Consider the following 13,569-nt stretch of genomic DNA (forward strand, 5'->3'; position numbering starts at 1 on the left):
TACTATAGAATGTCATACAATCAGTTTACAGGTTACTGGTATGAAGAGTGAGAAATATGTACAAAAGGAGAAGGAGAGAGGGGGGGGGGTAGGGGGGTAGGTTAGGTTAGGACTTGGACAGGGGCCATTTTCCAATTGCAGCCTCCTGAAGGTGTATCTTTAGGGCTGTTTTGAAAGAGAGTAGGGTTTTACACTCCTTTACTCCTTTTGGTAGGGCGTTCCACATTTTTGATGAATAGCATGAGAACGAGTTACTTCCCTTTGTTGAGCCAAAAAAGGGTTGGACAAGGTTTGTGGAGCTTCCTCTGGTATTATGATCATGGACATCATTAACATTTTGGAAGTATTTTGACAAATACAGGGGGATCCCAATGTTATGGTATATCTTGAAGACCAGGCCAATAGCAAGTTGCTGTACTCTGTCCGCAACCCTAAGCCATCCAATCCTATCAAAATGATCAGGGGTTAGATGGATTTTGTAATTGAGGCCAAGAAGTAGCCTTACAAGTTTGTTTTGGGATGTTTGGAGCCTTGTTTTTAAGGCCTTGGAGGTGTTGTGATACCACGAAGTACATGCATAATCGTAATGACCTTGTATGAGGGCCACTGCAAGAGTCTTCAGAGTCTTCTTACTGACTTTACGATCAATACTCCGCAAATAGCGTGTTTTTTTGTGGACCGTTTTGATCGTTTTTTCAGCATTTTTGTCACCAGAGAGGTCAGCCTCCAAGATAGAGCCCAGGTAGGTAATTTCGTTTTTTCTTTTGATGATATCATCACCCGCTTTGATCGTGAAGCTCTCTGCCTTTCTGAGGTTAGGAGTGGACCCAAAGAGGATGCATTCCGTTTTGCCCAGGTGTAATGAGAGCTTGTTGTCGGAGAGCCAGATGCAGATCTTGTTGAGTTCAGAGCTGAGAGTTTTCTCAACCTGCAGCCTGTCCCTGTCCGAGACTAGCAGGGCCGAGTCATCTGCGAACAGGAACAGGTTGCAGTCGCAGGCTGACGACATGTCATTCACATATATCAGGAACAGTAAGGGCCCTAGTATACTTCCTTGGGGAACACCACAAGTCACTGGGAGGGGGGGGGACTGGGTGCCGTTTACTTCCACCACTTGCTCCCTCCCTTCCAGGTAGGATCTCATCCAGTTCACTGACGTGTCATCAAAACCTATTGCTTTGAGCTTATTGATCATAATTGGGTGATTAACGGTGTCAAAAGCCTTCTGGAGGTCCAGCATGACCATGCCGCAATATTTGCCCTTTTCGATCTCTTGTTTGATAGAGTCGTTCAAATAGAGAAGGCATGTGTCAGTGGAGTGGTTTGTTCTGAAGCCAGATTGGAATTTGTAGATTAGATTTTTCTCGGCAAGATACTTGTCGACCTGTTCATAGACTATTTTTTCCATGACTTTCGAGATGGAGCTTAGAATAGAAATAGGGCGGTAGTTGCCAGGGTCTAATTGGTTTCCTTTTTTGAACAGAGGGGTCACCCTTGCTTTTTTGAAGTCGTTAGGGACCTGTCCCTGTGAGGTGGAGAGGTTTACTATGTGGGTAATGATTGGAGCAATGGAGGCGGCTGAGTCTTTTAGAAATTTGGGGGGGATATTGTCGAGGCCTGTGGCTCTGTGTTGATGAAGAGCACTCAATTTTTTAAACACCTCTTCTGTTTTCACAGGGGAGAGTTTAAAGTCATCTTTGCAAACACCCTGTTTTTCGTAAAATGAGACAACATACTCCTCACCATATCTCCCAGAGTGTGGAGGAAGTTTTTCAACCAAATCTGAGGCTACGGTCGTGAAGAATATGTTGAGGATTTTACTCACTTCGTGTTTGGATGAAATGAGAGTGTCATTCACCTTGAGGCTTAAGTTTGAAAGCCTGGTTTTCAATTTTTTGCTGCAGCCTAGGAGGTTCTTGAGTAGCTTCCAAAGCTCTCGTGTTTTTTTTTTATTTTCCTCAATCTTGTCATCGAGGTAGCTTTTTTCTGCTAACTGGAGCATTTTATTTACCCTGTTTCTTAGCTTGTTTTTTTCCTTTTCAAGTTTGGCTACGTGGGATTCGAGACCTTTGTTAAAACATTTGGCTAGTTTGATCCTACTTTTATGAAGCTCAGAACACTTTTTGTCTCTGGCTTTCATGGCAGTAAGGATGTCCGAATTCATCCATGGTACCGAGCGGGTTTTGACCCTGATGGATTTCAAGGGAGCCACACTGTCCAAAATTTGAATGAATTTGGTTTTGAAACTAAGCCAGGATTCGTCTGCCTGTGTGCTGTTTAGAACGTCGGACCAATACTGTTCCTCCAGTCTGTGATCTAAGTCCTCACTCTTATAATTTTTGAGTCACGTGAAGCTTGACCAATCACTTTGATGACGGGTCTGACCAATCAGAACGTTGACGGTGAACACGGACAAAGTCAGGTATAGAGCAAGATCCGCTCTATACCTAAAGGTATAGAGCGGCTAGCGCCGCTAAAAATCACACCCTGTGTGAAGTGAGTGGTGCCTTTGATGAGCCCCGTATTGACCCCCGTATTGATGTTGTCATCAATGTTTGTGGACAGACATACATACATACATACATACATACATACATACATACATACATACGGACACACGGACAAAGCCAGATATAGGAGTGGTTGGCACCACTCAAAAAGAGTTAAAGAGTAGTGAAAGTGATATTATTTGGTTAAAACAAAACATATTTTGTTAAAAGGTTAAAGCTCTATATTGTGATAGTAATCATTGCAATAGAATGTTTGTTCAGTAACAGGAGTCTCCCCGTCTCTCCAGCTCTTTAAAAAAACAGAAAATACATTTTCAGGTGGGTTGCCAGTTTCAGCCGATCAGGACCGGGAACGCATCTGTGTGTCATTTTAAGATTTCTTTGGTTATTTTTGAAAAATCGTGAACATTTGTGCAAATCTTTGAATATACATTCTACAAACAGTTTTTTGAAGAAAAAAAAAAGTATGTCGCTATATCAGTGGTGCCCCAACTTTTCCATGTCAACGCCCCCCAAAATTATATGTATATTTGACCGCGGACCCCCCGTCTCAAAATATGTTGTTCCAGGGACCCCAAGAAGCAAATATCGGAGTTAAAAATGCACCGAGTGCCGCGCTATGAGCTTGTAGATCTGCTATTTTTGAATAGCCCAAAGAAATCTAAAAATGACACACAGATGCGTTCCCGCTCTTAAAGGGTTAAGAGGAGACTCCCATTTCTAGCTAGGATACTAATCTTAACCACTTGAACCCTAGCAGCCTTATTCTGGGTGCAGAAGGGGGAAACTCTTGAGAGAGTAAAATGAGACCAAATGGACCCTTATAGATCTTTCACTCTTGAGAGAGTAAAATGAAACCAAATGGACCCTTGTAGATCTTTAACTCTTGAGAGAGTAAAATGAAACCAAATGGACCCTTATAGATCTTTAACTCTTGAGAGAGTAAAATGAAACCAAATGGACCCTCGTAGACCTTTCACTCTTGAGAGTGTAAAATGAAACCAAATGGACCCTTATAGATCTTTCACTCGAGAGTGTAAAATGAAACCAAATGGACCCTCATAGATCTTTAACTGTTGAGAGCGTAAAATGAAACCAAATGGACCCTTACGGGTCCATTTGGTTTCATTTTACGCTCTCAAGAGTTCAATTATTGTTAAACATCTGCATTACTTAATTAAATAATTGTTATTTTGATCAACGTTTGCCTGTTATCTGTCCTATGGTTCCAGCATGGAATTGAGGACAAAGTCGTATTGCAACGGTAACAAAATATTCTACGTCTTGGGGGTCTGAGAGGCTAAAATCTGATACAAACGGTGGTTCCGTGGCTCAAATGCCGAATAAATAATGGACCTTTGATATGAAAAGTGTTGAAAACCACTGAATTAGGGGGTCCTTGGCAGTGTTGGAAAACTTACTAAAACATAGTAATATATTACTTATTACATATTACTTGTTTAAAAAGTAATAGAGTTACTTTAGTTATTACTCCCTGCCAAAAGTAATTAGTTACTTTACTAGTTACTGGAAAAAAAGTAATATATTACTTTAAGTTACATATTACTTTATAGTTACTTTCCAACACTGTGTTGGAAAAGTTACTAAAACATTACTTTCCAACACTGTGTTGGAAAAGTTACTAAAACATAGTAATATATTACTTAATACATATTACTTGTTTAAAAAGTAATATAGTTACTTTACTTATTACTCCCTGCCAAAAGTAATTAGTTACTTTACTAGTTACTGTAAAAAAGTAATAATATTACTTTAAGTTACATACTTTAGTTACTTTCCAACACTGGCACAAATACGTTTGATAACTACTGGTTTAAAATCATGCTAAATTGGGCGTGGCCAGATTCACCTGCAAACAGAGGGATCCGTTGGCAAAGCCGGGGCTGGCGGGCCCTCCACAGAGACGCACGGTGGGGGCGCCCGGGTCGATGGCGCTGGCGTTCCCCTGAAGGGTCCAGACGAAGGTCTGGAGGCGGTACGGGTCCAGGAAGCTGGAGGGAGCGACCTGGTCTGGGCGCGCCGTGTCATTGACGTCGTCGTACTCCCATAGCTGGAGAGGAGAGGAGAGGAGAGGAGAGGAGAGGAGGTGTTGGCACAAGTGAGGAGAGGAGATAATGACACGAGAGGAAGGGGTTAATTAACACACACACGCGCACACACACACACAATGAACTTCATTCTTACTGTGGTGAAAACTAAAGCGGTGCTGTAGAGAATGCTGCTCTTTGGCTCCACCCGCAGGCTGCCACTGGTATTTTGTGCCAGGAAAGGTGCCCAATCCACCTACAACACACAGAACAACACATACAGGGGAAGAAATCATTAAATAAGCATGTTAAAGAGAACATAAAAATACCAAGATATCTACATATATAGATCTACATATATAGATCTACATATATAGATCTACATATATATATATATATATATATATATATATATATATATATATATATATATATATATATATATATATATATATATATATAAACCGCTCACAAAATGTAAGGAAACTTGAATTTGGGCCATTATATCTCCCCTTTACTAATACCAATCAGTAAAGTGTTATATATCATTTTTATCGGTAATTAGTCAGCTTTACAACGAGGTACAGCTTGTAAGCATCGGGCATTCATGGAATGAGCAACACAGGCAGACGTGTGGGTAGCGGCGAGCAAAAATGTGCCAAAATCACCAAATATGCTTTTGCTGGTAATCGCTCTTGTTTTGAGCGACCTGCCAGCACACACCTGCTGAGAGGTGGGTTCTGCAACTTTGCGTTCTGCAACATGGGATCTACAACTTTGTTGAGTTTGTGTATGCTCCAAGCAGCAACACTGCCCCCATAGAAAGATGGCACGTTTGTCCCCTCAGGATAAGGCCTGTGCAATAGGGCAAGTGAAGCTGGTGTTCCGTTACGCAGATTATGCATTATTTGATGTCAGCACTGGTACCATTTGCAGGTAGGTGTGTGCCAGTCAAAGGTGTGTGACCTGCACCTTAGCATGGGCCCTGCAACTTTGACATCTGTCTTTGGTACCGTTGTGCAAATCTTGCCTGTAAATCTATGGTTCCTCAGTGAAGCAAGGGGTCTGGGTTGTTGTCTTCCTTGTTGACTTCACCAGTCTCACAGAACTTAGTCCTAAGTTTGGAAATGGTACCAGGGCTAACACCAAATAATGCTGTCACTCTGCATAACGAAACACCAGCTTCACTTGCCCTGTTGCACGGGACTTATCCTGACAAAAGTGGCATCTTTCCATGGGGGCAGTGTTGCTGCTTGGAGCATACACAAACTCAACAAAGTTGCAGAACCCATGTTCAGGTGCCAGTCACTCACATGTGAGGCAGTCACACACCTGTGACTGGCACACACCTGAAGCCCATTGAATGTCATGAATGTCACGACATTGAATGTCAGCAGAAAAGTCTAACAGGCCCTTTTGGCACATTTTTGCTCGGCGCTACCCACACGTTTGCCTGTGTTGCTCATTCCATGAATGCCCGATGCTTACAAGCTGTACCTCGTTGTAAAGGTGACTAATCACCGATAAAAATGATATATAACACTTTACTGATTGGTATTAGTAAAGGTGAGATATAATGGCCCAAATTCAAGTTTCCTTACATTTTGTGAGCGGTTTATATATATATATATAGATAGCGCGGCACTGAGTGCCGCGCTATGAGCTTGTAGATCTGCTATTTTTGAAAAAATCGTGAAAATGTGTGCAAATCTTTGAATATATATATTTTTAAAGCGAACATTTTTAACTCAAATCTTTGCTTCTGGGACCCCCTGGAACAAAATATTTTGAGATGGGGGTCCGCGGCCAAATACATTTAATTTTGGGGGTCCTTGAAATGAAAAAGATCTCGGGCGCGCCTCCTTCCGCAGGGCTAGCCCATATAAGGCTTGGGCTAGCCTTCCACTTCCTTCCGCTTCAGCAGGGCAAGCTGGAAACTTCCGTGTGCGTCACAGAAGGGGGCGTTCGGTAGGCCAATCAGAGGCAGGTGGGGCGGGTCTTTTCTTAAGAGGCAGCCGCGCAGCAACTAGTCAGTTAGACGCGCTGTGATTGGCCAGTAGTTAACGCGATGTGATTGGTCAGTAGTAAACAGCCCTGCGGAAGAGCCTTGTATTGAGATACCAGTCGCTACAATGAACTGCAGAGGCCAATGAGGTATCTAGGTTTCTATATCTATGCTGATATAGGGCATAGCAGTGGCGGCCATTTTCTGGTTCCACTTCAAAATAGTCAATGCATTTTTCCCATTGACATTTCCAAAGATATTTATATCAATTATTTTAAGCCTAGAATCAAGCCATCCAGGGTCCTGGTGAATCATGACCATTAACACGTTTGATTCTGTGAAGAAAAAAAAATTGAAAACGGCAAAACAAACGGCATTTATTAAATATAGTATATCATATAATTAAATACATCATTTTTTTTTAAATCACAGAAATAAATGTTTTATGGTCATGATTCACCAGGACCCTGGATGGCTTGATTCTAGGCTTATATTAATTGATATAAATATTTTTGGAAATGTCAATGGGAAAAATGCATTGACTATTTTGAAGTGGAACCAGAAAATGGCCGCCACTGCAATGACCTATACTGTAGAAACATTCGTTTTTCAGAAAACTGTTGGGATTTAGGAGACATGTAGAATCGGCTTCAGGTCTTAATGTGTTAAGGTAAAAAAACGCTTAATCTCAGGCAGGCAATGTGTTAAGCATAACACAACAAGCATAACCAAGTGAAAGTGTCAACACATTGGTAGGTCCACATAGCCGCAGGTGTGTGCATGATTACACATATTAAGGTGCAAAGAAATACATGTTAAAAACCATGGGTCTTCACCAGGGGGTCCAGGACCCCCGAGGGGTTCTCAGAGAGTTACTGCAGGGGGGGCCGCTAAATCTTTGTGTGATAGCAACTTCCACCCCCCCCCCCCCCCCCCCCCTTCACATTGAGCACTTGAAACCCTAGCATCCCTGTTCTGGGGTGAACATTTTTCCGAAAATAGCAGATCTGCAAGTTTACAGAGTGCCGTGCTGCGACACGTTGTAAGCTTGTAGATCTGCTGATTTTGGCGAAGAGGTTTGGTGTAGAGGGGAAAAAGAGCAGACCAAGTACAGAGCCAACGATCGAGTTTACTAAGTATCGAGGGTTTAAGACTCGCATTTTCAGGGCCCTGAAAAGGGGTCCACTGTGGACCCCCCAACATGATTTTCATACTTATGGGGCCGTCACCATCAAATCTATGAAAGAAAGATCTGCAACATAATTTTACACATTCTGTCTCTCAGCTTAGGGGTCCTTGGCACTGAAGACCCACCCTTTTCAATTGTTTGTCTTTTTTGTACGATGTTTTTATTTGATATGGATCTTGAGTGTGAAATAAAGTTTGAATTGAATTGAAATTCATTATTACTGCAGCATGAGACAGTCATCCAAATGAGTCTGAACGGGGTGTAGTTCCTGACCTGGACACTAGAGGCAGTAGTGTTGGTGTGAACCAGTAGGAGCGTTGGCGCCGCCAGGCTACAAAACAGGAAGTGCAGTGTGTCGTTGTTGCCTTGAGCGCGCACGTGCAGCAGACTGACACCCGGGGGGGGCGCTGGGGAGACTGACGTGTTCCAACCTGGGTTCAACTCTACCGAGAGCTGCAGGGAAAAAGTCACGTGTTAATGATATGTCATGACATGTTAATATGTTATATTAATGTGTTAATGACATGTTAAAGGGATATTTCACTTTCAAACTTGTTTGGGGTCATTTTAATGTCTACTCTGGCTTTTGTGAGCACCCCACACAGGGGTGCTCACAAAAGCCCAATTAGACATTAAAATGACCGCAAACATGTTTGGGGTCATTAATATGTTAACAACATGTTAACAACATGTTGATATGTTAATAAATGTAAACACATTAATGTCATGTTAAAGAAATAGTTCACCCAAACAAATATGTATATTCCATCAATTACTTACCCCATGAAGCCTTCAATTCATGGTGATTTTTTGTTTTTGTCGCATTCCTAAGCCAATCATTTGATGACCGTCAGAGTCACCGGTAGGAAACTCAATAGGCTCTATGCACAGCAGCCATATTGGAAAGAAATTGGGCCTCTTCTTACTTCCTTCACAGGTGTTACCAATGATACTAATGAAGGCTCTGTTCCATTCTGGTCAGGGTGCTGATATCGTGCATGTTGGCTCACTAGAAACACTCCATTTTGGTTCCCAAATGGCCCCTTATGGTGTGTGTGTAACTCTGAGAGTGTACAAATGGAACCAAATGGACCCGTAAGGGTCCATTTGGTTCCATTTGTACACTTTCAGAGTTATGGGGGTCCTTAAAAATAAGACAACCAGTGTGCCACACTAAATGGAACAGAGACTTAATTAGTATCATTGGTAACACCTGTGAAGGAAGTAAGGAAGGGGCCCAATTCATTCCCAATATGGCTGCTGTGCATAGAGCCTATTGAGTCTCCTACTGACTGATGACCCGGTATTCACAGATCTGTATTGATCTGTCTGTGTCTCTTTTATGCCCATATATGGAGATACCTGATGTCATCACAGGGTGTTGTCATAGTACTACTGACATCATAGACTGGCTTTCAAGTACTATGACAATGGTACTACAGTACTACCAACTGAGCTACATCCATTTTATTAAAAGGCTTCAAATCATTTGCAGGCTAAAATAATCATAACAAGTACTAATAATAATAAGAAATAAGTATTAATCACCAGCAGAGTTGGTTTTAAGAATAAACTGAGAAGAGAATGCGGAAAGAGATGGTTTTAGATTATGTGTAGTGTTTGTCAGTTTACTACATTTGTCATGAGTTATGCCTGGTTCATTTGTTTTCTTTTGACCTATTTTTGTTTAAATTAGTTTTCGTGTGTTGTTTCTGGTTATTGCTGTTATATTGATACGTCTTAATTTTGTATGTAATTCTGGTTCTTTAATTGTTTTATTTTTGCTTAAAACATATTATATTTTATTATTATTATTGTCTCCGCCAGGAGACATTGTTTTCACTTTCCACATGTCAAGCTAACATTGGTCAAGCCTCACGTGACACGTGACAATACGGTGAAATAGTGTGATCTGATTGGCTAGTGACGTATAGCGGCCTATAAATACGTGTGTCACTTTGAAAGAGTCTTAGCCTCTTTCAAAGTGAGGTAAGACAGGAATAATCACACTTACACAGACAGGACAGATAGGACACTTACATAGGACACTTACATAGACAGGACGGATAGGACACTTATACAGACAGGACGGATAGGACACTTATACAGACAGGACGGATAGGACACTTATACAGACAGGACGGATAGGACACTTATACAGACAGGACGGATAGGACAGTTATACAGACAGATAGGACACTTGTGTCATGTTACTATGACACAGTAACAGGTTCTATTTTTTGTAAGAATTAGAACATAAGAAGTAGAACATTCCCAACATTCCCAAGTCTGCTGGCGGAGACTTGTGCTCCGAGGAGCACTTTTTCTAGTTATTATTATTATTATTATTATTTATATTTGTTTTAATTGTACTGTTTGACCCCGGGAAGAATCACTGCTGATGCAGTGACTAATGGGGATCTAAAATAAACAATAAACAACAACAATAATACTATACTATTAAGTATGTGTTACTATTCCCTCTCACTGTAAACTTCTCTTGATTGCATTTTACATTTTGATTCAGGCTCATGGAGCCCATATTAAGATTTGATATATTTGTATTATTTGTTATTATAATTACAATTACTAGACCATACCCGGTCGACGCATCCGTGGGGGGATATGCGCACATGATCTGGCAACCCGGGAGGCGACATTGTTTGACACATAAACGCTAATAAGAAGCTGAGATTTGATGAAATTGAAAAACGGGCTTCACAGTTAAGTTCAGATGGTAATGGTCAATGGCTGTGTGCAAAATCAGAGCAATTGGTCCAGCCACTGAGGAGAACCGGGTAGCTTCACCTACCACTACAGAGGTTACTAGAATTATAGTAGGATAGTAGGATAGTAGGATAGTAGGATTTCAAATAATATGGATGAATTCAAGATACGATAACATTGGGATGTTAACATGAGAACACGGCCACCAACACCTGTTATAATGATATACAAAGTATGTCTGTCTGTCTGTTTGTTAGGCCTGTCACAATTATTACATAATCGCAATTATTTGAGATCATCGAAATTATTTTGCATAATCGTCATAATCGTTTCCATGTTAAAAAGAAATCATACATTTCCCAACATTTTCCAAAAATAGCAGAAATAGCTGATCTACAAGCTTACAACGCGTGACGCGTTTTAAGCTTGTAGATCAGCTATTTCTGCAATTTTGTATTCATTTTCAAGTATAAAATTATTACATGTGGCAGTAATTTCTTTGTATATTTAAGTTATCTGTCATATCTGCCCGTGCATTTTTTGATTATGAAGCCCAAGAGGCAAACAAAAATCACACCCAGTGTGAAGTGAGCGGTGATATTTATGAGTTATTAATTTCATCATCGCTAGCCAATCACAGTGCGTCTGCGAAGTTTGAAGTTAATTTCATCATGCATCTCGGTAGCCAATCACAGCACATCCTGCGAAGTGACACCATGTCGTGGCGTCACGGCATGGATCAATTCACACCTAGTGTAAATTGAGCGGTGCTTACATTTTTTACATTATTATTAATTTCATCATGCGTCTCGCTAGCCAATCACAGCGCGTCTGCGAAGTTTGAAGTTAATTTCATCATGTGTCTCGCTAGGCAATCACAGCACGTCCTGCACAGCTTAGCCTATGGCCGTGTTTTCCACAGGTAACCAGACATTTCGCCCTAAATCCATTTCGCCCGTGTTTTGATCGGACATTTCCCAGACGTTTTTCCCAGACATTTCGCCCACCCCCAGACATTTCGCCCGACATTCATTATAAATATATAATCAATCAGTTGTGCGAGATTCATTATAAATGGCTTTATTTAAGAGGGGAATTTTCAGTCATCCGCGGACTACTTTTTTTCGCCGATAAAGTATAGTTTTGGACCATGACCGAGTTATGTACCGATAGGAACAGAATCGTAAATATTTTTCGTGGGGACTGCGTTTTCCCCACTGACTGCGTGTCTCTCACACACACACACACACACACACAAACACACACACACACACACACACACACACACACAGACACACACATTATTCTTTCCACAGCATGGCATCACAGCGAAAGACACATTTTCACGACGGAAAGAAAAACTTTCACCACGGACGGGTCCTAAACCCTCTTATAGGAGTGGCTGCACCGCTCAAAAATTATGTTTTTGTTCATAATGTTCCAATGTTCAACGCCAAAAACACAATTAAATTGTTAATCGCAATTATTTGTGTGACAATAATTAATCGTGAACTTAAATTTGTAATCGTCACAGCCCTCCTGTCTGTCTGTCTGTCTGTCTGTCTGTCTGACAGTCTGTCTGTCCTACAGAGACAAACAACAGTCTGATGACCGATGACGTCACCTGGAACTAGGAAGTGAAACCTGCTTCAACATCAATGGTTAAATATTATAAAAATACAATTTTACGTGGTTAAAAAAAACGTTGAAAACTGTTTCATGTTTCATAATTCAACACAAACGCATCAAAATAAATGAAACCAGGAGCAATGTCTTTGTTACAATATAATACATGTTACTAGTCTGAATAGTATCACATTAGCCCTGAAACAAGACTGTCATATCGGGTGCGTTCGGAAATTACGCACCGGAGCACACTCGCCTATTAGTTTGTATTGGCCAGTGCGCTCAGTGCTGTATTTTCGAACGCGCATGGCGCAACTTGTTCCTGTTTTTTTTTAATTTTCTCCATTTCTCCACCCGTGCTTCAACATAAACGTTCAGATTTCAAATATAAAGTGCTTGCCTCATGGCCACGGATGTTACAAGTTAAAACGCGTGGGTATAAGTATCCGTATCTTCCGTATTGTTCAATAAAAAGCATTTTAATCCAATCGGCGGCCATTTTCTCATACAGTTATAACGTATCAGAAAGCAGTATACCTCCCAACCAATAGGGTCGCGCAGTTGAAAGCACAAGGAGAACAGGCTGAGAAAATGGCCATGCGATCGGATTAAAATGCTTTTTATTGAACAATAAAGAAGATACGGGTACTTAGAGTCAGGCGTTTTAACGTGTAACATCCATGGCCGTGGGGTCAGCACTTTATATTTGAAATATGAGCGTTTATGTAGATGTACAGGCTGTAAATGTAGACATTTCAAAAACCAGGAAGAAGTAGCGATATGACGCTTGTGACAGACGAGAGTCATGTGAACCATGGCTAGTATCACATTTAATCATCCTTAAAAACAAACAAAAACATTTTTATTTTTTTGAACAGCTTATTATTCATATTATTCATAATTTACTTACAGTTCTTTTAAAAGCATCGCCGCCAATAAAAGCAGAAGAAACGTTAAAAATGGAGAGTAAAATCAGGAGGTGTTTTGTGCTGGCGGCCATCTTTGTTTGTTGTGACCCGGTCACGTGACTCATCAGTCAGCTGACTGTGACGTGCGCCGAAAAAAAGAACAGATCTACAAGCTCACAACCTCTATTCTCACCAGTGGTGGAAAAAGTACTCACATTTTTTTTTACTTAAGTAGAAGTATCAATACTGTTACAATTAAAAGTTCGGAATTAAAAATGTACTAGAGTAATTGTAATAAAGTATTGGTATCAAAATGTACTTAAAGTACCAAAAGTAGAGTACTCATTATGCAGAATGTCCCATTTCGTTTTTAAATGTATAAAATGTATACAAATCTTTTGAAAATAGCAGATCTACAAGCTCAAGATGCGACGCATTGTGAGCTTGTAGATCTGCTATTTTCACTGAAGTTGTTAATGTATTGTTTTGTAATAATAATCCACATCTACAAAGTAACTAGTAACTAAAGTGTTCAAATAATTGTAGTGGAGTAAAA

At 40.7% G+C, this 13,569-nt stretch overlaps 1 protein-coding gene across 1 annotated transcript in view; it reads right to left on the minus strand.

Moving 5' to 3' along the window:
* Nucleotides 1–13,111, minus strand: part of glmp (glycosylated lysosomal membrane protein) — a 30,487-nt gene extending 17,376 nt beyond the window's left edge. Inside the window, exons 1-4 of the mRNA XM_084081207.1 lie at nt 13,016–13,111; nt 8,026–8,205; nt 4,716–4,814; nt 4,381–4,581 (exon numbers count right to left, since the gene is read on the minus strand). Coding sequence (XP_083937333.1) covers nt 4,381–4,581; nt 4,716–4,814; nt 8,026–8,205; nt 13,016–13,105 — 570 coding nt within the window. The 5' untranslated portion in view covers nt 13,106–13,111. The remainder of the gene's footprint in view (nt 1–4,380; nt 4,582–4,715; nt 4,815–8,025; nt 8,206–13,015) is intronic.
* Nucleotides 13,112–13,569: the final 458 nt, after the last annotated feature.

Source organism: Gymnoscopelus microlampas (assembly GCF_963454915.1).
Source record: "Gymnoscopelus microlampas genome assembly, chromosome: 15".
NCBI lineage: Eukaryota > Metazoa > Chordata > Actinopteri > Myctophiformes > Myctophidae > Gymnoscopelus > Gymnoscopelus microlampas.